The 27,769-nt window shown below is 40.4% G+C and overlaps 2 protein-coding genes across 5 annotated transcripts in view; both read right to left on the bottom strand.

Annotated features, from left to right (window-relative positions):
• Nucleotides 1–334: 334 nt before the first annotated feature.
• Nucleotides 335–7,736, bottom strand: RBM34 (RNA binding motif protein 34). The gene is made up of 10 exons (XM_071432155.1): nt 7,212–7,736; nt 6,903–7,045; nt 5,556–5,775; nt 4,916–4,975; nt 4,314–4,357; nt 3,724–3,807; nt 3,438–3,501; nt 3,288–3,330; nt 1,966–2,084; nt 335–719 (listed from the first exon to the last, which is right to left on the bottom strand). Exons 1-10 carry the CDS (start codon nt 7,719–7,721, stop codon nt 408–410), a joined length of 1,599 nt encoding a protein of 532 aa, XP_071288256.1. The 5' UTR covers nt 7,722–7,736; the 3' UTR covers nt 335–407.
• A 1,825-nt stretch (nt 7,737–9,561) lies between these two features.
• The window catches only part of ARID4B (AT-rich interaction domain 4B), an 88,424-nt gene continuing 70,216 nt past the window's right edge, over nt 9,562–27,769 (bottom strand). For all 4 annotated transcript variants that reach the window (XM_071432128.1, XM_071432118.1, XM_071432109.1 and 1 more), the window contains 7 exons: nt 21,910–21,994; nt 20,989–21,181; nt 18,399–19,607; nt 16,452–16,562; nt 13,468–13,683; nt 11,930–12,076; nt 9,562–11,341 (listed from right to left, as the gene is read on the bottom strand). In XM_071432128.1, the coding sequence (XP_071288229.1) occupies nt 11,211–11,341; nt 11,930–12,076; nt 13,468–13,683; nt 16,452–16,562; nt 18,399–19,607; nt 20,989–21,181; nt 21,910–21,994 (2,092 nt within the window). In that variant the 3' untranslated portion in view covers nt 9,562–11,210. The remainder of the gene's footprint in view (nt 11,342–11,929; nt 12,077–13,467; nt 13,684–16,451; nt 16,563–18,398; nt 19,608–20,988; nt 21,182–21,909; nt 21,995–27,769) is intronic.

Below are 27,769 nucleotides of genomic sequence, written 5' to 3' on the forward strand. Positions count from 1 at the left end.
TCCAGGCTAAAAGTCCCCAGCTCCCCCTGATAAGACCTGTGCTCCCAGACCCTTCACCAGCTCCACTGCCCTTCTCTGCACAACAAAAAAGCCCCCCAAATCAAGGCAACGATTTCTATTTCATCACAGACCCAGTCTGAATGTGAGTCAGGTTTTTCTACAGCCATTGTGGGTAATCCTACACAACTCCAAAAAAAAGAATTCACAGTTAGCCTCTGCAGCAAGACCTCAGGGGGAGACAGATTCCTGGAACACAGGGATAAAAACATGCAGCACCTCCTGCTGCCTTCTAGAAGCCAAATGCCCCAGAATAAACACCACGAAGGACAACAGCTGTATTAGCAAACAAAATTTATGACACTCTCACATATTAAAAAATATTCTCATATACATCCATCTTCATAACACTAGTCAGCATTTTTTCTGGATTTTTTTTTATCAAAGGATTGTTTGTTTTTCCCAGCTTTACTCTTAGGAGTAGTTTTTAGTCTTTTTGGTTTTGTGCTCTTCTTTAATGGGTTTGCTTTTTCACCAACAAAAGAATCGTTAGAGAAGCTCTTTTCTTTTTTCTTCTTCTTATCAGCTCTGTCCTTGGGAGCACGAGACTGGTCTGGACCTTTCTGTTCTTTCTTCTTGTCCGTCACGCGCTGCACTCGTATCTTTCTTCCCATCAGAACAGAGTTGTTGAGTTTCAGAGCAAGATGTACAGCATCTGTGTTCTACAAAAGCAGACAGCCACTTTAAATGCAGCTTTACTTCCAGCTGAGTGCTTTCAAACAAAGAGTTACCTGTCTTTAAAACTGGTAAGCAGAATTTTACAGTGCAGAGCACTCACACCACTCTATTTAAGGAATGACACAACATCTCTGCTCGGAACACCAGCACCCCCACACAGCCCACACACTGAGGCACAGACACTTGAAAACAGGCTGTGAAACAGCCTACAATGAGACACCAACGTCTGAGGCAGAGAGAGACAGGGAAAAATTGGGAAAAAAAAGGCATTTCCTGGGCTGCAGGAAATGAACTAAGGGAAAATGAGGCTGGGAGACTGGCATGAGGAAGGAAGTCAGACTGAATCAAAAGTGGAGAGCTGGTATGCAAACCAGCTGCAGGAAAGAAGTCCACTCACATTTTGACACATAAGAAATGGAAGAACATTGAAGTTACACCAAACTAACTCATCTGTCCCTCTGTTCAGTCTTTACCCCAGTGTATACAACACCTTGGGGTTGTATACAAAATATTGTGTTTTGTATCTGCTTCCACAGAACCAGTCTTCCAAGCTGCTTCCACCTTACACAACAACGCTACCATTTCACTTCCTACCTACACACACACAGACCTCAAAGAATTACTAAAATGAAAACAAAAATGCTCCAAGGGCAGATCCCAATGCAGGTTTTGAAGAGCTCCCTGTGTCCTGGAGCATGTACCTCAAAGGCCCACACCTACCCCAGGGGCTCACACACACCTACCCCAGGGGCTCACACACACGTACCCCAAGGGCTCACACACACGTACCCCAAGGGCTCACATACACGTACCCCAGGGGCTCACACACCTACCCCAGGGGCTCACACACACCTACCCCAGGGGCTCACACACACCTACCCCAGGGGCTCACACACACCTACCCCAGGGGCTCACATACCTACCCCAAAGGCTCACACACACCTACCCCAAGGGCTCACACACACCTACCCCAAGGGCTCACACACACGTACCCCAGGGGCTCACACACGTACCCCAAAGGCTCACACACACGTACCCCAGGGGCTCACACACGAACCCCAGGGGCTCACACACACCTAACCCCAAAGGCTCACACACGTACCCCAAAGTCTCACACACGTACCCCAAAGGCTCACATACGTACCCCAAAGGCTCACACACACGTACCCCAGGGGCTCACACACGTACCCCAGGGGCTCACACACGTACCCCAGGGGCTCACACACGTACCTCAAAGAGGACGTAGCCGAAGCCTTTCCCCAGGCCCGTCATCCTGTCTCTCACCACTCGCACTCCCACGACGTCTCCACAGTCCTGGAAGTGCTCCCGCACGGCATCATCACGGATGTCTGCGGGCAACACAACGGAACAGAGGCCCCTTCAGGGAGACACACAGCCTTGGAAGCCTGGCCCACACCCAGTTATTTCCCATTTACCCATTCAGGGACACAAAGAATACGGAATAAGGAGAGGTAGACAAATATCAGTGGTTCAGAAAAACCCCAGCAAGTTGACAATGCAAACTTTATGAAGGGCTATTTGCTCTGACAGTTACTGCTTCTCCAGCTTGGAATAGTGTGACGTAAATCCTAAAGAATTAAGGCAAAGACTGAAATAGATTTTTCATATTAGTTCATTTATGCTTGGAACACGGTAGAAATTGAGAATTCTGCTATACATTTTTGTAGCTCCTCCTTATGCCAGAATTTCTTTCTAAGAATTAATGCTGATGATAATGAGCTTGAGCTGGCAGTTCTTCAACTCTTCATTCACTGAGCCATGACTTTGAGCTGAATGGGGAAGAAGGGATTTGCAGTTTCCAACCACAGCCTCTACACAATTATTCTGATAATGGCTGGGTGTATGAGCCTTTCTCCATCTCACGCCTAGGCAGACAAATGTGATGTGCCATCGCAAAAATGCAGGTTATTTTCTTTTTTTGTATGGGTATGCTTCATGGAATCCCCTGACATAGACATAAACATCTCTCTGCTGAGGTTAAACCTGAACTCAACTGTACAGGTTTAACTACAGCAATGGGACCTCAACATGCTGAGAAAGGTCCAAACTGCTGAAGTAATTTCAGAGCATAGCAAATCACAGAATTTATTCTCAGTTGAAACTGCCCCACAAGGATCATCAAATCTCACTTTTAGCCCCGCCTGGACAGAGTCACTCAGCCTGCAGTTCACAGAAAGCACAAAAAGGAGAAGCCATCACTATCCATCACTGGAATTGGTTCACCAACAGGTACTGGTAACCCTTGAACAGTTTATAGAGCCATGGCCTATAGAACTTAGTCATATTTATTTAAAAAACACGAAGCAACAACAAGAACTAAAAGCACTTGTAGTGCTGCCTACAATAAAGGAAACAATCAAGGTGCAGAACTGGACAGAAACTTACAACCTCTTCAGGTGTTCCAATTAACAAATAAAAATTACCTCCAGCGAAAGGTATTTATTCCACCTAATACCAAGAAATAAAAAGCCTCACGTCAACCATTCCACAAATGCAAATTAATGATGCATAACAGTCCATTTCAGGCTTACCATATGAAAGATTTCCCAAGAATACAGATCGTTTACTGTCGTGCTAAAGGAAACAAGAGAGACGGGACAGTAAGTTATTTGTTACAGAAAATAATGAAAACCCCATAACCAAACCAGAAAAGGGAATTTCTAGCCACACATGTTACTTACCGAACTGGTCTTAGATGCAGTGTCAACTCTGATGTGAAATCCACTAGCAATTTCTGTTCCATTCCTTTTGTGGTCAAAAACAAAAGGTTTTAAAAATGAAATAAACATTACTTAATTGGCAATGTCACTGCATAGCAGTATTCCAAAAGCAAAGTTACTTTTACTTTTAAGTTTGAACAACATTTTATTCTGATTCAAGCAAAAGAGGGGAGGTTGTTTAAATTTAGTTATAAATCTATGTGAACTACCTCTTTAACAGGGTATGAGGAACAAAACTGAGACTTACTCCTTCAGAGCCTCCTGGGCATGACATTCTTCCTTAAAGACCACGTAAGCATTGATAGACTTTGCATTCGGGTGCACCTTATGCCTGGAACGGGAAAAGGACCCGTTACTGCTGAAATCCTGCTGATGCTGTGCAGTGCACAGGCACTTCTTGCTGAACACATTCATGCCTCTGCTTGTTCTGGCACAATAACAACTTCATTTCCCTTGCAGGTCAAGCTACCCCTGTACAGGCAAGGGAGTCCCACTGTTGTTTAGCTCTTATATGCACCCCACATCTTGTTTAGCTCTTATATGCACCCTGAGCAAGCTTCCTCAGCTCATAAACACATCCAAAGAAATTAAAGACTTTTAGAATCTTCCTCCTTCCTAAAATATAAGAAATGCAACCTCGGGTAACAAATTACAAGGATACATGGCATATAATTCTTTATAACTTTTTGAGAAAACTTAATACACACAAAGGTAATGACAAAAGACAAAGAAACACAAAATACATAGAAAAAACCTAATAGAGACAAACTTTTAATTACCAACACTTAAACATTGTTTAGGCCTTGAAAAATACACAAAAGTCACAAGGGAACCTACTTGATTGCTGCTACCTTTTTGGATACAGTATCTTCTGCTGGAATCTTAAAGATAAAAAGAGCTTGAGTTAGGTGGGCCTAGTGTTAACTTATCACAAAGAGTTTTCCCTAAGACAAAGATGAATTCAAGCAGGGGCTACCCAAAGCAACACAGCCAGTACAGTGAGCAAATGACAGAAGTGGCTGGACCTAGAGATGGTCTAAAAAACCCTCAGAGTTAAAGAGCTTGCCTTGACTTTGTCTGATATATTTCTTGAGTTCCAAGAGGGTTATTGTCAACTATTTTAGTAAGTACCCTGATTTACAGTAATGTGTCTTTGCTATATGATTTAAAAACAGGTGAGCAATGCCTCAGCCAAACCAGCAATAACAAAGGCATTCCACTTCCAGAGAACATAAAGCTCTGATCCTGGATCAGCTGGTGCTACAGAAAAAATGCATCTGTGGTGCTCCTGGGGTAACATCTCCAAGGCTTCTTTTAATAGCAAAACCCACATACCCCAAACCACTTCTGAATTAATGAGGGTACAAGCCTTACAAATACTACTGCCCTTCAACATCAACGAATAATTTTGTTATATAACATCTAAGGGAAAAACATACCAGAGACCGGAAGCGAATGGATTGGATTGGTCCATACTTCTTAAAAAGAGATGTCAATACCTAAACAGATGATATTGCAAACACTCAGTACACTTTTCAACCTGGTAATGAGAATATTTTTCAGTATTTGTAGGTAATACTGTTCTTACACTATTTTCCTCTTACTTATAGGAGGTCCCTTAACGGGCTACTAACAAAATGCAAGTAATTTGTAACTATTTCTGTGGGTTTTGTGGCTCCTTCTTCTACAGATTGCCAAAATGGAAATTGTGCCTTTTACTATGGAAGAAAGTATAAATTTAACATGTTTTATGTAACAATCTGAAGCACTGTTTGCAGATAAAATTAAAAGCAGAGTAACTTTTTTGTAAATGCAGCTCTTATTTTTTCAGTCATTTTTTTCATTGACAAGGAACTGACCAATTCTACTCAGGAAAGAGTTGCTATATCCACTGCTGCAGGAACTCCAGGAAACCAGAGATTGTCTCTAATGGTTTCTAAGAACAAGCATCATTTCCTACATCCCCAAAAGCAGCTCCAATCACAAGTGTGTGTGACTTCCCAGCTGGAAATATCCCCTTAAACTGAGGACTGCTGCAACTCCTTTCATTCCTTTAGCAGACAGAACCCACCCACGTACCTGAATAGTGCAGCTGACAGGCAAGTTTCCAACAAACACCGTTCTTCTGTCTGCTGCTTTATCAGCCACCCATTTTCTCTTTTGCTGTTTTGCAGTAGCACCCGTGGCTGAATTAACAGCAGTTTTGGTGATGGCTTGAGAAGCCTTTTTCTTTTGCTTCACTTTGCTCTGAAACAATTTTTGATCCTCCTCTTCATCTGCCTGCTCCAAAGCATTCTCCCTGACCAGAAATGAACAGGCAGGTTACAACTGATGGAAAAAAACCTGGGGATTTGGGGTCAAAGAACTGGAGCCTCCAAGATACTTTAAATTACATTTGAGAGCATTATGTTAAACTCTAAAATCTCAAACATTATTTTGTTTATTCTGCATTAAAAAATGTATCTAACTATTCAGTAACATGAAAAACTATTTGCTATCCCCAGGACACTGCATTCACTATTTACCAGTAATAATACAGAAATACTTCACAATTAAACAATTTGATAGCCTCTAAAATTGAAGGGGAAAAAACCATCTTTGTGTTATGTTGGAACTTAGAACAGATTTAATCATTTTCATTATGCAGGAGACAGAACAAACCCCTGGAACACTGCCATGCACTAACAAGTCTTGCTCTATCCAAACCTGCCCTAAGAGCATGAACAAGGGGCAGATCTGAAGGAGCCTCTGGAAGGCTACAGAGACAAACACAGCAAACGGGTTCCGTGGGCCCAGGGACGGGATGAGGTAGGTTAGCCTTGTGCTACAATCAAGTTCCCTTCTTTATCCAAAGTGCATTGTAGAGTGAGCAGCTTCCAGCCTGCTCTGAAGCACCTCACTTCAAGTATTTAAGAGAACAGACAGAGTGACAGAGAGGTTCTGTGTCACTGCAGAGGCCCAGCAGGACACAGACAGCTCTGTGCCTGGCACCTCGCTCCTGCTGGAACCACCTCTGCTGGATAAAGCCAAGGACAGCTAGAGATCATCTCCCCGAGCCAGAGAGAACTAGACCCACGTGTCTCCATCTCCAGCCGCTGGACCTGATGGCTCTCTAGCAAGGCATTTGCATTTCACAGACCTAGCGTTTCAAGAAGTTGCACTACCTTCCTCCTTCAGGGGAAAACTACAGAAAACTTGCACAATCTTAAAAATAATCTTAAACACCAAGCTGAAGATGAGTAGTAGACGAGAAGCTGCACTACCTTCCTCCTTCAGGGGAACACCACAGAAAATTTGCATTATCCTAAAAATAATCTTAAACACCAAGTTGAAGATGAGTAGTAGACGAGACCTTCGTTGTTTCATCGAACTCATATTACGATTAATGTAGATGCTTTAACTTTACTATAAAATGGTGTCACTCACCTCTGTGACAGTTTTTTCTCTGCCTCTGAATGTTCCTTTTTTCTGGCCTTCTTTGCTTTTACCGGAGCTTCTTCTATGTTGGATAAACTCTGGTCTTCTGACACTTTCTCCCCTTCTTCTGTGCGCTTCCTTTTCTTCTTTTCCTTAAAAAAATGATGAGAGAAACAGACTTGAAGGAGAAAATTCCAGGAACGCCCTGAAGTTACTTCACAAACTTATTCGGAGCGCCGCTGCCCGAAGCGCACCGCTGCTGGGCTCACGCAGCCCCGGCCAGGCGGGCGTGCTGCCCCCCGGCGCTGGCTCACTCACCGCCGGCACAGCCACCAGCACCGGCGGGGCGGCGGAGCTGAAGAGGCGAGCGAGGGGCGCGGCGGGGGCGGCGGCCGCCCCGAGGCTGCCCGACACCTGCCCCACCACGTACGGCTCCTTCCGCTCCTCCTGGCCCTCGGCCGCCGCTCGCTGCCGCGGCCCCGCGCCGCCCCGGCGGGCCCGCATGGCGGGCACCGAGCGCGGAGGGAGCGGAGCGAGCGCGTCACTTCCGATGCGCGGGGCCGGGAGGCGCTCCCGGCCCGCCCCCGCTCCCTCCTGCCCGCCCCCTGCAGCCGCGGGCCGGGAGCTGCTCCCGGCCGCCACGGGAAACATCCAACATCGGGACCAGATGGACACGGTCTGAAGCTGGGCCAGGGGAGGCTGAGGTTGAACATGAGGAGGAATTTCTTCACAGAAAGGATGATTAGATATTGGAACGGATTGCCAAGGAGGTGGTGGAGTCACCAAGCCTGGGTTTAAGAAAAGACTGGATGTGGTCCTTAGTACCATGTCTGGTTGACGTGGTGGTGTTTGGTCATAGATTGGACTTGATTTCCCACCACTCTCAGTTCCAAGGGGAGCTGAAGCAAACCTGACAGCACTTTGGCTGTCTCATTACACATTTGATGCACTTTTTGAGCTGCCACTATAAGCAGATCTGTTGGCACCAGCATCCATCCGAAGGCTAAACAAGCATCCCAGCTGTTGAATACAAGTCTTGGTGTTGACACATGCACCAGGTATCACTCTTGCCTTGCCTGCTGGATGCCAGGAAAGGTAGTGACCCTCATGGATGGGGTCGGTCCAAGAGAATACACAAATCCTTGAAAAGGGGCAGGTGGCTTTTCCAATCTGCTTTCACACAGAAGAGCAGCACTGTAGTGACACAGAAGGGGCAGAACAGGCTCAGCCATCATCCAGTGCATTTCAGAGACTCGTGGCCACTGAAACTCGGCAAGAGGCATACAGCCCCCAGGAACTCTGCCTGAGAGAGAGTTCAATCCCTGTGCCAACAGGAAAATTCCACAGTGTGATGGGAACTACCCAGTCATAAGTATGGACAGGTTTCAGTGGAAACTGCCAATAAGGGGCAGTGGGAGCACTGCAGAGCCTTCAAATAAAGCATGTTTTCCCTCAGCATATGCCCATCTCAGCTATCCCCAACACAATCAATTGTGGGACACACAAACCTGAGTCTGTCCCTCAGCCAAGGTGTGGAGAGCACAGCAGAGGATGTCTGCCTTGCTTTGCCTTTGGGATCATGGTCCAAGCAGGTGCTCAGGAGTACGGGCACAAACCAGCAGGCAGTGCTAGTGGCAAACTGCCTCAGCTGCAAGCAGAGCGCCCGTGCCAGGCAGGGAATGCACCCACATGTAAAGCTGCGTACAGTACGTGCCCTGAAAATCAACTCAGATTTGACCCACTGGAACATGGGATAAAACTGTCTGGCTAACAGTCTGCCAAAGGTATCTTCCTTTGTTACTTACGGAGAGACAAGTGGTTCCATGAATCTGGAGAGCACCATTTACAGACAAACTTCACAGGAGAGGTGCAATGTAACACATTCAGACAAATGTTTTGAGTAGCCACTAAACTGCATCAGAAATATTATGAAAATTAAATAATCTCTGTATCACAGAAAATCAAAAATCTTATTTATGTAAAAACTTGACTTGGGAGCAGGAAGCTAACTAATGATCCCTGTTTTAAAAAGGTAAACAAAACCCTCCAGCAGATCATAGAGTCAGTAATTGTTACATCAAAGCAAATATGCTGGCACTAAAACTGAAAGCTGATCAAGAACTAGTAGTGAGTGAAGAGCTATATTTGAATCTTGCTTGCCAGATGTAGTTCCCAGTTACATCCATTCCCCTTATGTCTACTAAAACTGAAAAGCAGAACTGAACTACCATGACTCTGATTCCACTAAACAGATGAAAATATCCTCTTAGTAGCTTCACTGAAAATATTAAAATTACCCCTGTAGTCTTGGATCATCATAATTTTTAACACAGTCAATGTTTCCAAAGCTTATTTATCGTGGGTTGTTACTGTCAGTCTCATCAGTAATCTGTCACTTTGCAGGTGTATTTTGGTCACCTGAACTACAGCCAGTAGTTTGTTTCAACTGGCTCTGCCTTAATAATGGGCCATGCTTTCGCCTTCTGCTGAAAAAGAGGATGGATTTGAATTATTCACTAGGAAGAAAATAAGGCAAATGCATGTGCTCTATCTTACCTTTCTATGTCCATTACAGCATACCAAAGATCATTTGCTGAACTGATTCTGCAGCTCGATGTAACTTTCATGAACACGCTACAGTTGCTTAATTAAACTGTTAGAAACAAAATCAGGGATTCACAAACTATGGCATTTTATTTCAGAGGCCTTTGCTTACATTTGTACAATATATTACATAACTCTCCATTTTCTGCAGAACCTAATATATATTTTATAGCTTTTTTCTATAAGCTTTTCCTTCAATGTCTGTCAACAAATTTTTACAGTCCTGTACAATTCTGAATACTTTGAAACCATTTTCAATAAAATCAGTTATAACCTTAAGCGCACACTACGAAGACTGAAAATGCTTTTCTTAGAAAAGTCAAATGAAAAGGATTCTGACACTCTAGCATCTACAAACAAAATGCTTCAAATTCTTACATGTTGTATTGCCAGAAAACAAAGAAAAACATGCCAGCCCCTATTTCCCCAGGCAAAAGAAGTACACAGAACTACAATTAAAACAGTAAAACAATCTGTACAATAAAGTACTGTGTATTAACAGTGCCAGGTATTAAATAGCTCGAATGAACACTTCCGCAATATACAAATGTCTTACAAAGGTATAGAATTGACAGGAGAGAGCTTGGGATCCATTCAACATAAAATCAATACAAGTGAAAACATTTTGAAGTTGGTTTTGGAATTTGTACAAGGCATTTAAAAAATTAAACATCTACCACTCGGCTAGCTAGTCATTTTAAAAACAACTACCCTTTTGTGGCAGTGTTGGTATCAGCAACCACAAATTATAACCTTACACCTTGCTCCCTCTTGAAGTCCTCTCCTAGAAGCTCGTAACAAAATAAGCATTACAAATGAAATATTTGTTGCTTTAAGGGGAAAAGAAACATTTACAAGAAAACACAAAAATATACCTGTTATAATCCATTATGAATAAATATACACTTTAAACTGGCTGAATACAATCTTTATACATTAAGATTTAATACAGTTTGTTAGCCATTTTCTTTCTTTTTCATAATGTATTTTATCAAAATTAAAAAAAAATACTGTTTTATAGAAAAATGGCAAAGTACAGTAGTTTCATTCCAATTAACGGGTTCTTAAAACCCAGAGTAACCTACTTAAGCCTAATTCAAACCTGTAAACATTAGTCAGTCTTTTTTTTTTTTTTCTTTTAAAAGGAATCCTCATATTTGGTTATCAGGACTGATGTCAGACATCCTACTAACTGCAGGTTTTGAATAGATGTGCTTGACGTATACAATTAAAGCCACTATAAGGTGACTTAGCAGTTAAAAAACAATTAGCTTGTACAAATGAAAATATTTTCAATATTTGTCATAAATAAATGGAAAAATATCAAATGTTCCAGCTTTAACAAAATACCAGGGAATACAGTAAGCCTTACCACATTGATTTAGATCACCCCAACAACTATATACTTATTGTCCTGTCTCTACAGGCAGTGAACAGCCTCCATTTGCCACAGTGGAAGGCCTTCGAGTCACTGGACTTACAATTCCCAGACAAGTTGGAAACAATTATTGCTTGAGGAAAAGCAGTTTGTTGTACTTTTTCTTCATAAAAGTGCACTTAAGTGCAAAGTTAGCTTGTCAAGAAACAACTTTAAATACAAAATAGTGCTTGTCTGAATTTTGTGCCACTGTGCAGTATAAAAACAAAAAAGGAAAAAAAAAAGAGTGGCCCTCAGCAGCCATTAAGTGCAAAGTGCTTTGGCAAGTCCTGCTGTCACCTGCACTCAACTGACATTCCATTCTGTGATGAACTTGACATAGATGGTTCTGCTAACGTTAACATAACTGCAGCCGTAATGGAACTAGAGGAAGGTGATGAGGAGGAAGATGATGTAGTAGCAGCACCTGCGCAGGAAAAGGAAAACACAGGTTATAGAGATTCATAAATGAAGCAATAAACATATTTTCCTGCTCAGCAGCAGGCACTGGTACATACTGACTCCAGCAACCAATGCCTTGCAATGGAAAAGACTGGTTTCTTTTCTACTGCCCGGTTTGTGTAGCAAGCACTCAACTTAACTGGTATCCCCTAAAGTCATGGAATAAATCCCTTATCTCAAGGGGAAAGCACTAACTAGGCCCGCAAGCAACACTTCAGTACATTTATCTGTAACTTGAGGAAAAATTAGAAGTTATTAATACCCTTTGTTCACTGCTCAGAAAAGTTTATTTTCTGTACATTTTTTCCTGTATGAAGTGGTTATTCCTCAAGAGCATCCAACGGAATGTACACCTTGGTAATGCTCTTCCCTCTCCACAGTCACTGGGTATCTGATCCTCCTAATGGCTCTAAAATACCCACACACAGCATCTCCCAAAACCCAAACAAAACCACACTCCTAAATGACACACATCTCCCAGCAAATTATCCAGTACCTTAACACAACACGCAATTAAGCCCTCTAAAAGCAGAATTTAGTTTCCAGCACTCACTTTCCCGCTCTTTTTTCTTTAAGCGCTTTCTTCTTCGGTCAATGGAAGCCACCTCAGATTTCAAGGACAGGTAATGTTTCCTGATTTCTTGCAATTTTTCTTGGAGAACTGTTATGCGCTCAGCACTAGTCAGATTTTCCAAGTCAGCTGCAAGTTAAACAATCTCTGTTAATTATTGTATTGAAGCATTTCCGAACACTTCTGGATGTCAGTGAAGTAGAAGATACTCCAATTTTAGTGAAGTGCTTTGGGCTAGCAGACAGCAAAGCTAAGAAACAACAGCAGCAGCAGCTGCTCTTTATCACGCCAAATTTGTTCACTTTTTATTATTCTTTACAAGATACTCCCATACGCTTTTTGGGGACTTTTTAAGGAGCTGGGAGAGGAAAAAAGAGGCATTCCCTTCCCCATCAGGAGGAAAAGGATAAAAAAAATAAGACAAGGGATGAAAACATCACCAAAACTAGCTCTGAGCCTGTTGCTTTCAGTCCTTGCTGGATCTCAGCTTGGCCCCAGACAATGGGAAGGTCAGCCTGGCCTGACTTGTCTTGGTACAAAACAAGCAGGTTTCAACAGCAATGTGCACAGCTGTGGGGTGGTTCTGGTGGAGCCCCTGGCATACGTGCCATAAGGAAAAACCATACAGGACAACCAGGCTGGACATGGCCAGCACAGGAGCTGCCCCTCTGGCTGTTTCCAGCTGGGAGATCTCCACAGCACGGCACACAGCAGTGGGTATCACAGCCAGGAGAAACTCCTGCTTCATCCAGGGAAGCCACACAGGAGACACTCCATTCAAAAGCATTTAAGAATCATTTAAACTGTTGTGAGGTGCAAAATGCGCTACATCAACCTGTAATGAAGGCAGCACTAAGGGACCAAAAGTCACAACTATGTTAGGCTGTGGGAAAATGAGGAAAGCTCAAGTGTCTGATTCAGCTACAGCAGGAAATGTGTCAAAGAGCACTCCATAGACCAACTTCTGTCAAGCAACTTTAGCATGTGGAGTGTAGCCAAGGTAAAAAGAAAGGAAGGAGCAAAAGCCCCTAAGATGTGTTGCACCAGGAAAGTGTTCAATGAATCTCAACAGGGCAGTAAGTGACAATAAAGACCTTTTACATTACATACTCCTGAAAAGCACCAGAATGCAACTTGATTGTGAAGAACTACTGGGAAAAATACATTTAAAAGGAGACTAATGCTGAAATTCAGGGCTGGGGAGGAAATTAAAAAAAAAACCCCAAAACAGCAAAGTCAGATTTAATTGTAAGTTGCACTAATATGAGGGAATTGATAAGCCACTGATCTGTTTTTCAGACAGGCAGACAGATAGGGTCATACAGGGTTAGGAAGGATCCCTTCCACACTGCTCACCCCTAGCTGGACCAGTAGCTTGACTGAAACAGAGTGGAAGTTCTTAATCCTAGAAATAGCAAACATGTGCTGGTGCAATAATGCCAAATGGATGGAGAAAAATTACAAATCAATCACCCAAGTGTCTGAACTAGAACTAGGTATGTTTTCAAGAAAATACTTACACATCTGAAAACTCCACTTGTAAACTTTGGGCAAACGATTATTCTGTTCTTTGAGATCAGACTCCTTCTCTCCATTTTTGCCACATTTTCCTGGAGACTGTGTTCTTGTGAGTGATTTGGTTTGGTGAGATTTCATACCAGTAGAAACCGATTTTGCTGACTGAGACTTGGACACACTTTCACCAGCAGATAGTTCATCACTGTCGCTGCTGTTTGCTGAAGAAACAAGAAGATACTGTTACAAAACAAAGCCCAAACTAAAGCTTGCCAGAAGCAATCTCTGTGCTGATTTTCATACAATGGGAATTTATTTGACCCAAATCCGTTAAAACAACAGACTCCATCCTGGTGTGGCAGCTTGGCTTGATGCTCTTTGCATCACTGAAGCACATGCAGGTATATAATGGGGACAAAATGAATCACATCTGCCTGCTCATGGGGCTGCACTTTTTCTAGGAGTTCACAAGACTGATTGTTATGGTCCATCTCCTGTTTACCTCTTTCTGACATTAATTTCTAATGCAGTATTCAATATATAAACTTCTATTCCATTTTAGAGCTAACAGTTACAGACAGACCTTTGATTGTATTTTTAGGACATGTATAGCAGAAATCAGAGCAAGCCTTTTCTTAGCCTTATGTCACCCTAATTTTAATTTACCTCTACTAAAATCACTATCAGTAATATGAACATCTGTGATGTACTCTACAAATTTCTCAGACATGATGATACAATTTTTTAATTTTGGAAAAAGATCTTTCGCTGGCCCAAAACAGAAAAACTTTACCTCATGCTGAAAAAACTTTAAAGCAACAGGCTGAACTGAACACGGGTTTTTCATCAAATCACTCAAAGGGTGATTTGATTAAATAAGAATACATTTATTTAAAAAGTTATCAAGACCTACTGGGACAAAAAAAATGTTTTTAGAAGTTTGCTTTACTTGAAAGCTGCGAGTAACAAAATAATCTATCTAAAAGACAAGGTTTATGAGTAATGATTGAAAGGCTGAAGTTTTTTAGCATTACTAAAATAAAACTAAGGTGAAAGCAGGTACAAGTGACTAATTTAACACAAGTCTAGCAAAGCAGTGGAATAAAATGTCTAGGAATTCTGCAGAACCTCAATTGTTATGGTTGTTTTTAAAAACATATTGAATTTATATTTATTAAGAAAAATGTATGCCACAGTTGTACCTGCCCCAGGTGATGACAAAATAAGCCCTGAACCTTTTGGCCTTTATGATCTGGTGATATACACAGGAGAAACTGAATACTCAAGACATGTAGTGTGACAGAGCTTGGCCAGTTGCTTGTTGGTGTTGGTTTAATGTGGCATTCACATTCTCTGAACAGAGAAAGAGATAATTCTCTCTCTCAGTTTTTTTCCTGGGGAAGCACAGAGAGGAGAAAACAATTCTTATCTCTATTTGCTGTGCCTGTTGTTTTGCACATGTGGAATGTGTTAGGATGATTGTTTACCTGAAGTGATTTGTCAATTGGATTCTGCTGAGGATTGTTTTGTTTCCTTGGCCAATCACTCAAACCTGTGTCCTGGCTGTCTTGGGACAGTCATGGGTTTTCTTTAGTATTCTTTGTAGTATAGTATTCTCTTTAATATAGTATAGTATTAATGTAATATAATATAGTTTTAATAAAGCAATTATTCAGCATTCTGAATCAATGGAGTCAGATGCCAATCACTCCCTGCATTGGGGGCACCCTGAATTCAATAGTTTAATGCAAAGGCAAAAGCTGAAGCTGCCACAAAAGCAGGTTAACAGATACACTGGAATTTTGCCAAAAGCTTCTTTTTTTTCTTCAGCTGAATCACATTTTATCTATTCATTTTCCTTATTATATCCAGTAGTGCCTGAAATCTAACAAAAAGAGCACACAGCAATGACTACAAGGTAGTAGCTTTGAAGTGTCACATACTGATGAAGACAGAGGTTGAGGAAAAGGGGTAAATACACCAAATCCAGGGGAATAAAGGCAAGGCTTAAAATGGTGTATTGGTTCTGCAAATTCAGTTTGTTTGGTTACTTTAATTTCTGGGGTGAGGGTAGGAATAAGGATCATGAAAGGAGAAGACCAGTAAAATGGAATAAAAAAGGATGAGAAAATATGAAGAGAGATCAATGAACATAAAAGACAAATGGGGTGGAAGCAAATACCAGACTAGCAAGTACAGACTTTTAGTAAAAGCTGTTAATAGAAAGAGGGGAGGGAAGCTGGGGGAGAGAGAGGAAAAAAGGCATGGCATATGTGTGTTATCCTTTCTTTAACTCCATTTTTTACAGTTATCCTTCCAGGCTTCAGTCTCTAGCTGTTTCCAGGTATTTTTTTATTAACAGTGAAATTAAGCAGTAATTGTTCTTGTTGTCTCCCAAACACCTGTGCCTACAACCCCTAACACACCGCTGCTTTTATTAAGCTTCCCTTATCCAGTACTGTAGTTTCTATTCCAATTAGCTTCTACAACTACAAAAAACTGCAAAACCTGAATTTTTTACTGCAGATGTAACAGACAGCACAGGAAGAAAATAAGAATCTATATTCTTCTGGAATTATTCTCATATTTGCTACAGAGTAGAGATACTAACCTCCAAAAACTCATCTTGCAGAAAATACAGAGTATAATTTCCTTCAAGTCCCAGTCTCCCCGCTAAAGCAGGCAGCTATCATGATACAGACATACCTGTCCCAATTCTGCCATATGTGAAATACTCACTCTTCTTGGTTTTCTTGAATTACAAAATATTAAGGAGCTCTTAGAAATAAGCCCAGAAATAATACAAGCCATTTAAAAACACTCTGGTGTTTAGGTAAAGCAGCTTCTTCATTTAAACAGTGTTAAGAATTCCCTGATGCGAACATTTTGTCCTAATGCATTTTTTATTAACTGACTTCATCTCCTACAATCAGTTGAACAAATGACATGCAACTTTCACACCTTTTACTTCATACTAAGCTGTACTTACTAGTTTTACTCTTCTTTTTGCTGCTCACAGATGTTTTGTGGCTTCTTTTCTGCTTTTTTGAAGAGCTGCCTCCTCCCTGAGCATCTTTAAGTCTTTTTTGGCCTGTACAGACTATAATTGGGAAAAGGAAAAAAAAAAGAAAGAAAACAAAATAAAATAAATGCTTGCACTCCTCTCACAAAACACTTCAAGCCTTAAGTTTGTAGACAACAATGCAACTGTTCCTGCCTATCCTTAATGCAGCTCAGTTTTCCACTTATATTGACAAGAGGAGGTGGAAGACAATGGAAGGCAGATGAAGTTTCTTTGCACAGAGTGCACATGTATGATGATTCCAAATTACTTTCCCATATGCATCACCAGAATTTCTCTTAAACTACATGGGTTTACTATTTTTTAATACTGTAAATTAAATAAGAATACATTTATTTAAAGAGTTATCGAGACCTACTGAGACAAAAAAATCTTTTTAAAAGTTTGCTTTACTTGAAAGCTGTGAGAAAAAAACCAAAGCCATAAACTGTGATCAGTAATTACACTGATTGAAGGTCTTAAAAAAGATCTTAGATAATGTTAAAAAAAACCCCAAAAAACAACAAGAAAATAAAGGGAAAAATTCTACTGGTAATTGTGACTACAAGTGGAAAAAGTTGAAAAGGAACATGGAAGGATTCTAGTACACCTGCTAAAAGAGAGTGTTTCAGAACTTCTTCAAATGTTGTTTCACAACCATGTGACTTACAGATTAAAAATGACCCCCTGAATAAAACAATTTAAATTAAGGAACCTAATTTTCTGAAACAGGCAACATGCTGACAAAATCAGAGAGGAACTTAAAGTCCAATGCATGCAAAATACTCTTTTACAATTGTGTAATTGTTCTTTCAAGTGGCAATATAAAAAACCCCAAGCAACTTAAGTTCTAAACCTACACAGCTGTAATTAGCAAAGCAATACAGGTGTATTTATCGAGAGGAACACATTGACCTCTTCCAAACTCTCCCCTTTAAGGAAACACATTTTGTTGCATACTTTCAGAACATCATTTCCAACAGAACACTGAAGGTGACACACCTTTAAAGGCATTTTGAAAAAAAATAGCTAATTGCTAGCCGAAATCCACTGAGCTAAGAAAACCCACTTCTGTCTCAGGTTTGTATACAAAATGTATTTTCTTCCTTCGTGTTCATACTTTTTAGCCACTACAACACAGTGAAAGTAGCTGTACTTTTGATGTACTGCAAAACAGCCAGTCACTTTCAGGAAAAAGCTTTTGGATCTTGCCTTGCCAGCAGTTAAAAAGCAGGCAGCAGTACAGCGACATCATGTGCTCAAGTGTTTATTATCCCCCACTCTCTAATGGTTTCAGGAAAGGAACTTCAATCCAAAAAATCGCATATGAAAGTGAAACATAGCTGAAAAGGTCAATGCTTTTATCAGCTTGACTTGAATCTTAAGAAGTTAATGTTCTAGAAAAATACAAATTAGAAATGACTGCCTAAGCATCCTAGCAGCAAGAGGGCTTTCTCCCCCAAAACAAACAACTTACAGAGAATCAAATTTTATGCAAGAAAAGCATCTCCTGCTCCTAAGGACAGTGCTGAAAACGCTTCCATCTTGCTACAATAAGTGTTCCTTAAACAAGCTATTACAGTTTGCTTTGGGCTTTTTTGCCATATCCAGTATAAACTTCATTCTTTTATCCTTTGTCCCTCGGTGAAACCACCACAATTTCAAATGAAAAGCCAATAAACTTCCTGGCAGATTACATTTTACTCACGAGATGATTATGCCATTTCCACACATCTGAAATGGACAGCAGGCTACTACTTCCTGCAACAACTAACTTCCCTGCACTATAATCAAAACAGAATGAAAACACATCAGCAATGTAAGTAATTAAGAGCTGGTTAGGTTGGAGACAGCTCTGTTTACCCTTTCCTTTACCTTTTTCAGCATGCTCTGGCTCTGGTTGATTACTACTACTGGAGCTCACGCTGGCATCAAAACCTGTTGGAGAAATATTTCCCTCAGACTGGAGGTCTTGCAGCTCCCCCGCCACACTGTCCACCTCTATTGTGCTATCTGTTTCACTTTTGATGCTTCGTATCTCTTCTTGATTTGGTGGCAGTGTCTCAGAGACAGTGACACTGGACTGATGTCTACTGGACTCTGTCACAGTTACAGAGGAAGGTGACTCAGGAGTTGTAGGAGGCGTATTTAGCACGGAATTGCTGCCGCTGCTTGGAAATTCAACCTTCTTCTCACCCACTTCAGTTGGTTTTTCCTCAACAGGTTTAACATCCACACTTGCTGGCAAAGATTTTTCAAGTTCACAGTTAGGCAAAGAAATGCCTTCTTCTGCAAGAGTCTGAAGCTGCTCCTCTCTCACAGCATCCTCAGGAGCAGCGTGTGGAGGAGAAGCAGCAGCCTCAGTGTCAGAGTCTGAGAACAGCTCCTTCAGCGTCTTCTTCGGCCACTGCCCTTGGATACTTGACCACACATCTTTTCGATCCTTTGCTCTGGTGTTCTGAAGTCTTTCATCAGAGTTGTTTAGAAGCTTTATTCTTTTCTCTCCCACTTCAGAAAATCCAGAGTAGAAAGTACTTGTCCGTAACGATTTCCTTTTCTCCTCTAGTCCATTGTACTTTTTCGTTGGAGTGATTTTCAGTTTAGATTTGTCTTCCTCATCTTCATCCGAGGAGCTGTTACTGCTGTTTTCTAAACTAAGGGAGTCTTTGTTTTTGGACTTGTCATCCTTTCTGTTAGGTGACACGGTCTTTAAGGACTCCTCTGCAACACAGTGTCTTCGCTTACCACGCTTCACTTGTGGTTTTGCTGTTTTATCCACCATCTCCTTCTTTCCATCCTTTCTCTTCTTTGTGGCTTCATCTTCTCCATCGGAGTCACTATCCTCAGATAACTCTTCCATCTCTTTCCGCAATCTTTCAGGAGACTTGGATACAGATTTGGGCAGCACTGCATCTGTAAGAGCTTTAGTTTCTTCTGGGAGGGATGAACCGCTCTGTTCTTTTAGACGGAGTTCATTTTTATCTTGGCTGACGGCTTCGGGCTGAGATTCCTCCTTGCCATCGGCATGAACATTCGGGGCACTTTGGTCATCTTCTTGCTCACTGTCATCAGAACTTTCAGAAGCTAATTAAAAATAAATCCAAACAAAACAAAAACAAAACAAGAAAAGTTTGTCTTGACTCTGATTACAAAGAATTACTGAAAAACACAAAACCAAAAAAACAACTAAAGAAAACTGTACAGATATGAAGATATGCTACAGGGATCTCTAGCAGTCTCTCTCTTAAATGGTACTTCTGAAGAGTTCAAAAACTCATGGTATAATGGCTAGATTAGAAACTAGGAAGATTCTCTGTTATACAGTACATCTCCAGGAATTTCTGAACAGGTAGAGAAAGTATAGAGTGCATTAATCCATAAAATATGAGCTTCTGCACCCAAATCAGTAACTGAAGATGCCCTTACATATTTCTTATGGGTGACAAATACTACCATTATCTGCCTTTTTTCCAAAGGTCATAACACAGACATAATTTTCCGTGGAAAATCCAGAGTCTAAAGGACAGAACACCACCACACACATTGGATATTGTCTAACAAACCAACCAACCAATCTGATGATCAGCCTGGAAAAAAGGAAGTGAAAGCAATAAAGAAAGGCACTTAGGGAAACAAACGGACAAGAAGAATGTAGGACAACTGCAAGAAAATTCAGGGTCAGCAACAAAGAAACCGAGAGAAGAACAAAGATATATAATCCCAAAGGAATCAACAGCAATCTCATCCAATGCAAAAAGATACAGATTCAAGGAGAAACACAGGAATTGGCTCAAATATATATATATATAACTCCTTGATTTGTAAAGTTAAATACAGATTAATTATCACACTAATAGTATCATCACTAATTGGTTTTTGTTTCTCATTTCCTAAGGAAATGAAGCATTATAGATTATGTTGATTGTTATTCTACCTACAGTTTTGGAACTCAGTGGCCATTGCCATCCAAGTTCAAATAAGTTGGAATGATAATTAAATTCACACAGCTTCCACAAAAGTTTGTGGTACTCAAACTACCTATAGCATACATGATTTCCTTCTCTAGAAGCATGCTCTAAACTAAGAATGAAGAGATGCAAGTAGGTATTAAAATGCTGCTGTAAATGAGTGGGCAGGGGAACACAGTGCTAGCAACAGACATGCAGATATGAATAATGGGTCCTATAGCTTAGGTAAATCAAAATTAAACATTTAGAAGTTAGATAGGAAGCAAAAAGCTCCATATCAAACAAAAAAAAAAGGATGGCAACACAAAATGTAATGACCATTGTCACACTGAATTCACAGAAACTTCCAACACTGCTTTTGTCCAAGGGTTATTTCTGAAGATGTTATAATTAGCCACACAGACTCAAGCATTTAGTTGCGCCAGTTATTCTATGTTGTCATTTACTCCTGTTTAAAGGCCATTTACAGAATTAGAAAAAGCTTTAAAGTACAATACCTTGTAGCCCATTAATGATAGAAGTAATTTCTATTGATTTAACTGGAGCTTGTTCAGTATTTTTGGCTTCAGTGCTGTCAAGTTTGGACCCAGTCTCTGGTGATGTGCTGGTGTGAAAGGGGGGTTTTGACAAACGTCGCAATTTACAAGGTTTAGGAGAATACTTCTCTTCCTTCTCTCTGTCAGTTTTATTCTAGGTGAAAAAAAGATACAAAAACTCTTCTGATTGGAGCACACATCTTAAAATGGATTACAATTAAACAATGCTTACAGTTATCTTAAACATTCAATCTGTAGAGGAAAGCTCTCCTCTTTGTTTCAAGGACTACAAACACCTTCCTACACTTCATGCCAAGACCTTTCTATGGAAGGTCGACTTTGTCAACAATAAAACAAATGGGAAACAAACACAACCAGTGCTCGAGAAGTGGCACTGCAGCATGCCAGGAAAGGAAGGAAAAGCTTCCTTGCAGCCCACTGTCCAAGAAATATGTCATCATCTAAGCTTAAATATCAGTTGTGGAAGAATTAATGTTGAAAAAAATCTTGGCAATAAAATTATAGAGTCCCGTGCACATGGACTAGTCCACAGATTGCCACTGCAGAATCAGAGATATCTCAAATTTCACCCCACTCAAGCTGGCTCCCAACACTGACAATAATTTGTATCCTCCTCATTTGATTTCTGTACATTTAATTAAAAATTCAGGAAAGAAGGAAAGAGAAGCTTCCCCTCCTCACCTCAAGGAGAAAAGCCAAACTCATGATGAAAAGAGTATCCATGTTTAAAAGGCTATGAAGTTGCTTTGCCTGATAAGCATTTGTAGGCCAATCAAAAGGTCAGGAAGGGAGGCAAGGATTACTTAACTATGTATCAAACTAACACAGGGAGCAACAAGAGAGACAAGGGAGAAAAACTACCTTTATTTTCTTTCGATGCTTAATTTTTGGTACATTTTTGTCAGCTGGTCTCACTATCTTGTCTGCCTTTATCCACTCATCGTACCTAAAGAGAAAAAGAAATCATACACATTTATCATTTTAAGCAGATAATCACATCACAGTAGAAATTTAACTGAGGAAAATGAGAATTAGCAGCCATATAAAAACTGAATTGGAATTTGAATCAAGTAATTTGTGGAATTCTCAAGTCTGTGACATTTCAGTTAAGGTTCAGAGGATTAATGTCTTTTTACACTGAGGGCCAAATGCAAAACCTACGTTTCAGTCTGCACAGAACAGCAGAAATCCATGTCTGCAGGTAAAAAAACCACCTGAATGGTGTGGTGAATCTGTACTGACCTCTAAAAGGTATACTTCCTATTTATACACTGTAAAACCTTAACAATGAAATAAACGACAATAAAATAAATCCTTTCAACTACATAAAATGTGACCAGTTAATAAAAATAATCTCTTTTGATCCTGAGGGACTGCAAAAAGTTATCTGGAGAGAGTAACCCTTTGGAGTCACCAGCTTTGAGGCACTGACTTCACAGGGACATTTATCAGTTCCTTTTCTGTTAAAGGTTTCCACTTAGCATCACAGTGATACAAGACAAAAATATACTAAATAGCACCAAGATATTAACAACAGGCATCTTGTTATTCAAGACTGGACCTGTTAAGTACAAATCCAAGACTAAAGAAGTACATTCTTAGTAAGAATATACTGTAACTTTGGTACTGTGCTTGCCAGATTGTGTATTTCTGAAAAAGTCAAGAGTCATTTAAATCAATTTTTTTCCTCCTGATAACAATAAGCTGCTTTGCTAGTTAAACTGTAAATTCAAGAACCATATGCATAAGAAACAGTTCAGTTAAAAATTAGTTGGTATTAACTTTGACCTGAATGTACATACAAACAAATTTTGATCCTCCTAGGTAAACATAAAAATAGAGGGGGAAAAATCAACTTAAAAAAGCCAAAACCACACTCTTCAAAAAAACTCGTACAAGATGGATTTGAGCACAATCACCATGCTGGCTTTCCAGCTGGGCTTACTTAATCATAATTTTGATATATGACTACTGACACAGTCCTAATTCAGCTTCTTTGCAACCACTGTCAATTATATTCACAATATTGACATAAATTAAAGATATTTAGGGAGAAACATGAAAGTTTCCAACATACTTTCCTACATATTATAAGTTATGATCTATACAAGAGATTTCAGAAGCTAAATACTGTATTCTACTAACTTAAATGTGACATGATAATGGGTGAAAAATGAAGTAGCAGCAGTCTGAAACACAGCTTTCCAAAACAATTTTTTTCTGCTTTTTCACCTCCATGTGACAAAAACCACAAAATCTCACAGCAGACCATGCAGACTATGATATACCAAGACTGCCTACACTGCTGCAGACACCACTGCCATTGTACTATTACACTGTCATTAGCAGGTGAAACGTCAGTAAACAGGTTCAAAACTGAAATACAATTCTGCAGAGTACTTGCTCATATGGAAAAATCCCATATTCTGTGAGACTGGGAAATCTTATTTGAAGCAATCTTTCTTCAAGACAAAGACATGTTTTGCCTAAGGAATACCATGAAGTGCCTGCCAAATGGACTTTGTGACCCAGAGAAATGCAGGAGTATTTTATTAGATCTAAATACATGCAGGAAAACAGCACTAGGACCTGACAAACACATGGAGAAAAGTGAGGATTCTGACAGTGTCCTTTCTGCCTCAACCACATTGCTAGAATACCAAATTTGTATTCACTCATTCTTATGCATCTCCAATAAGAAATTAATCTTCCTCCTATGCAAAGTCTGTGCACAGCCCACACTGTCTGAGATTCACAGCAACTGCAGTGCCTGCTGGGGCAAGAGCTGACAGACATGGGGGCACACTGAACCAAAGGAGAGAAGTGCAGCATCTGAAGAGAACACCTCTCAATAGTACAGAGTCCTAAACATCATGGACTAGAAACAGTGGTCATGCAAGCCCTCATCCCAAGGCGCACAAATTGGAACACAAATGTGTGACAGTCACAGTTGCTGGCCAGAGCACATCCTGCTTTATTCCTGACTGCACCCAAACCAGCAGGCAGACCCTGCAAGGAGGCCACAGAAATCTCCCATCTTCTCCAGGGACTCAGCTGCCCCACACTTCACACCTTTGCATCACACTGCTCCTTTCACTACTCACATATCAGATACATATGGTTTGCCTAAACCTGGGACAACTGGACCCCAGACTCAAACAGATTCTGCAAAAAAGATATATTCCAAGCCACAGCTGACAACCTGACCCTAAATTACATTCTCCTCCCCTGCAAGAAGGAGAAGCACCCTGAAAGCTGCATCTAAAATGGGGTGTGTGACTCAGACTTGAGCCTCTTTTCAGAACTGCACCTGCTAACACATGAACACTTACTTCATCACTAATCTTACTTTGGACAGTCTGTTCACAAAACAAAATTAACCCAAAAATATTAGCAAAGAAGTTCTTCAGCTCTCATTACAAGAAGCATGTACTTTCAGAGGACCTGGGTTGTTTTACTGCAGTGCTGTCTTTCACATGTACTAGCTTCACCACCCTAAAGTGAGCAGATGAGAGTGAGGAGGAAGGAGAAAATATGGGGAGCTGCTCCTAAAAGAGGTGACAGATGTCTTTGAAAATCAAGATGGGGGATTTAATAAGAAATTATTATTTACTTATTTTTTTAAATCAGGTTTCATATGAAATCCTGGAATGCTTTCATAAAGAAAATCCCCTTGCCTTACCAAAATGAAGACAAGGAAAAGCACCTTGCATTAGAGTATGTACTGATACTGTTAGATTCACAGGCACTACTTGCAAGATAAAATGCACCACAACACACTCTCAGAGACTGCACAGCCGATCTTCCACACCAGTACTAGAGGAGAAACAAGGAAGAAAGCACACTTGTCCAGACTAGATTTATACTAGCAAAGGTAGCCCTTTTCTCAGAAGGACAAGTGACCTCAACGAGATAGCAAGTCTTGGCAAATTCACTGAAAATGTCCGGTATACTATCTGTAGCTGCTAAAAAGGGAGAACTATTTTTTTTTTCTGTGATCAAAGACAGGAGAAAAACTAGTCTGATACTCAAATACTGAGATATTAGATGGTGATTCTTGCTTGCCTAATTTCTTTTTTGTTTTTTTTTTTTAATAATCCCTTCCTTGTCCCCCAATGACATACATTACTCTCCAAGACCAGAAATTTTGCTGCACATTTAATTTCAGTGGTTGACAGCAAAGTAGAAAATTTGTATATGAAATAATCTTTGAACAAACTTAGACAGAAATTAGTATTTTCACATGCAGATTTCTGAAGGAAAGAAGTGTTGAAAATAGTAAGTCTTAGCTTTAAACATTTGAAACATTCAAGAATAACATGTCTTGTGATATTGTACCATAATGACAAACAGTTTCATCAATCTAAATGCTTTTTAAATATGCACCCTCTAATTACTGGGATTACACTGCAGAAGAAAGTCACCTCAAACACACAATGAACTGTTCTTTGCACTGGGAGCTGAAGATTAAAATTACAACAGAAGGAACTGGCACCATAAACCTCAAAGAAGTTTAAGTTACATATAAAGCAAATATGTATTACACGTAATTCAGAACATCACTGGTCAGAAGAAGTTTCTCTGTATTTCTCTGCTTTTTCTGGTAATATGTGGTAACATAAACAGGTCCCTGTATAAGAGGGTAGAGATTTCTACCATTCCCTTTGACTACAAGTCCACTGAACACTACCATTCAGAGACCTTTATCAGGCACACACATCACCTGAATCTCAGAAGGTAACAATATCCTTTAGCATAATGCTGTACAACTTCTCCACTTTCTATTTGCTCTTAAAAAAAAAGTTCCACAGTTCTTAATGTCACTGTTCCAGAACATTTAAAAAAAAACCCAAAACCCCAACTAATGAGGATGAGTATCAAGTTTACCCAACATCATTCCAAGTACCCTAAGGAATGTGAGCATGCCCACACAAACTGGTTACTCTGAATTCCTGAATACTGAATTCCTGATACTGAAATTACCTTGTGATAAGAACCATTAGTAGCTATTTAGGATTTCTGCTCCAACTTATGAGTTTAAAGAACAGGCCATTAAATGGCATACCTGACCAAAAGGGGAAACAGGAAAGTCAACTTTAAGGAGCAGAAGAATGACAGAATTAAAAAAAACTCTGGATGATTAGCAAATCCTAGTTCAGTACATCCCCTTACTGTACATAGTAGAGTATTTGTCCCTGCTAAGTAATCTACAATGAAAAAAGAGAGGAGGGAATTGCTTCCTACCCAGCTAAGGCAGTTGCTTTTCCAGGTTGTCACTTACTGAAAGCCAAATCAAGCTGTTACAGCCTACAAGACTAATCTTCACAATACTAAACTGTCAAAGTGTTTAGATGCTGGCTAAAGCTTACACACTATCTGTCAAATCCATAAATTTAAGTAATTTTACATGTATGAAAAAAAAATAGGCACATTTAGCAGGGTCCATGCACAGTCCCACAGCTAAACCTCAATCACCGACGTATTTCTCAGTGAAGAATCCTACTCCCCCCAAAACCTTTTCAGAGGGCTCTTTTGAAACACCAGGTAAAAATATAAACTCAAGTCCTGCTGCCAGAAAGACCAAACAATCAACACTCCTTACTTCTCAAATGAGTTCAAGTAAACTGAAAATGCTTTTATTGTCAAACATATCCTAGTCACAGAAATAATGCCTCTGACATCAATCTGCAGATTTGCTTAAAATGCAGCGTTAAAAATTTAGAATCTTGATTTCTCCTTTAAGAACTGGGGTGCTGGAATCTCCAAGGTGAAGAAGACTCATTTCTGACTTCTCATTTCTTCAGATTTGAAGCAGTACTGCTCAAGTAAAATTCTGATCATCTCACCTCACAGCACGGATAACAGCATGATATTTGCTCCAAAGAAAAATAACTTCTATGCTTATACGTGAATTCCAAAACAAGAGTTTAAAAGCAAGAAACCTCTTGGAATGGTACACACAGTAGTCTTCAGTTAGTAGGATGAAAATTTCAGCAAACTGCACTCCAAGGGAGTCGTCCTCGGTAAGAACTGGACCAGAATGCAAGTCACACCCCAGTCCCACCTTCAGCAGGCTGCATCTCCCCTCATCTCGTGACTTCACAGCCCACTATGCTGACAGACTTTGCCTGAGGACAGCGTACATCAGATCCTATTCCTGTAGATCAATGTTGATCAAAATTCTACAGAAGATCGGTACCAAAACTGGCAAGAGCGAGATTCCTCCTCGGCAGCAGCACCTGGAAATCACCAGGCCTTGATGCAAAGAGGTGAATTCAAGACAGCAAGAGAAGCACTGCACTTCTCTGTTACCTCTGCTAGCAGATCTTGCTAGAACTGAATAAATGGCATTTGTCCTACCCTCTTGGCCAGAGGCAGGATGGCAGATGAAGGTTATGAGAATCTCAGCTTTCCCAGAAAAGGAAAAATAAGAAAAAAGTACCTCAGACTTGTCTCAGACTTGTAGGTTTTTTTTTTTTCAGACAGTAATAAAGTTTAAAAGGTAATATTTAAGGACAATGAGCAATTGCATGGAAACTGAGGAAAGGAGCAGACATGTTTAAAAGCTGCTCAAAAATTTTAGTTTCCTTCACTGTTTTAAAAGTTGCTTCAAGTTTCAAATAGCAAAAACAATGTCCGAAATAGCAACAGAAATACTTCAACTTATTTCTATTAATGCTAGACTAAAGACAAAAAACCCCATATGCTCCTCCTCCTATTA

This window comes from Agelaius tricolor, unplaced genomic scaffold (assembly GCF_023055355.1).
Source record: "Agelaius tricolor isolate 1412-34295 unplaced genomic scaffold, bAgeTri1.0.p SCAF_1, whole genome shotgun sequence".
In the NCBI taxonomy this organism is placed as follows: domain Eukaryota; kingdom Metazoa; phylum Chordata; class Aves; order Passeriformes; family Icteridae; genus Agelaius; species Agelaius tricolor.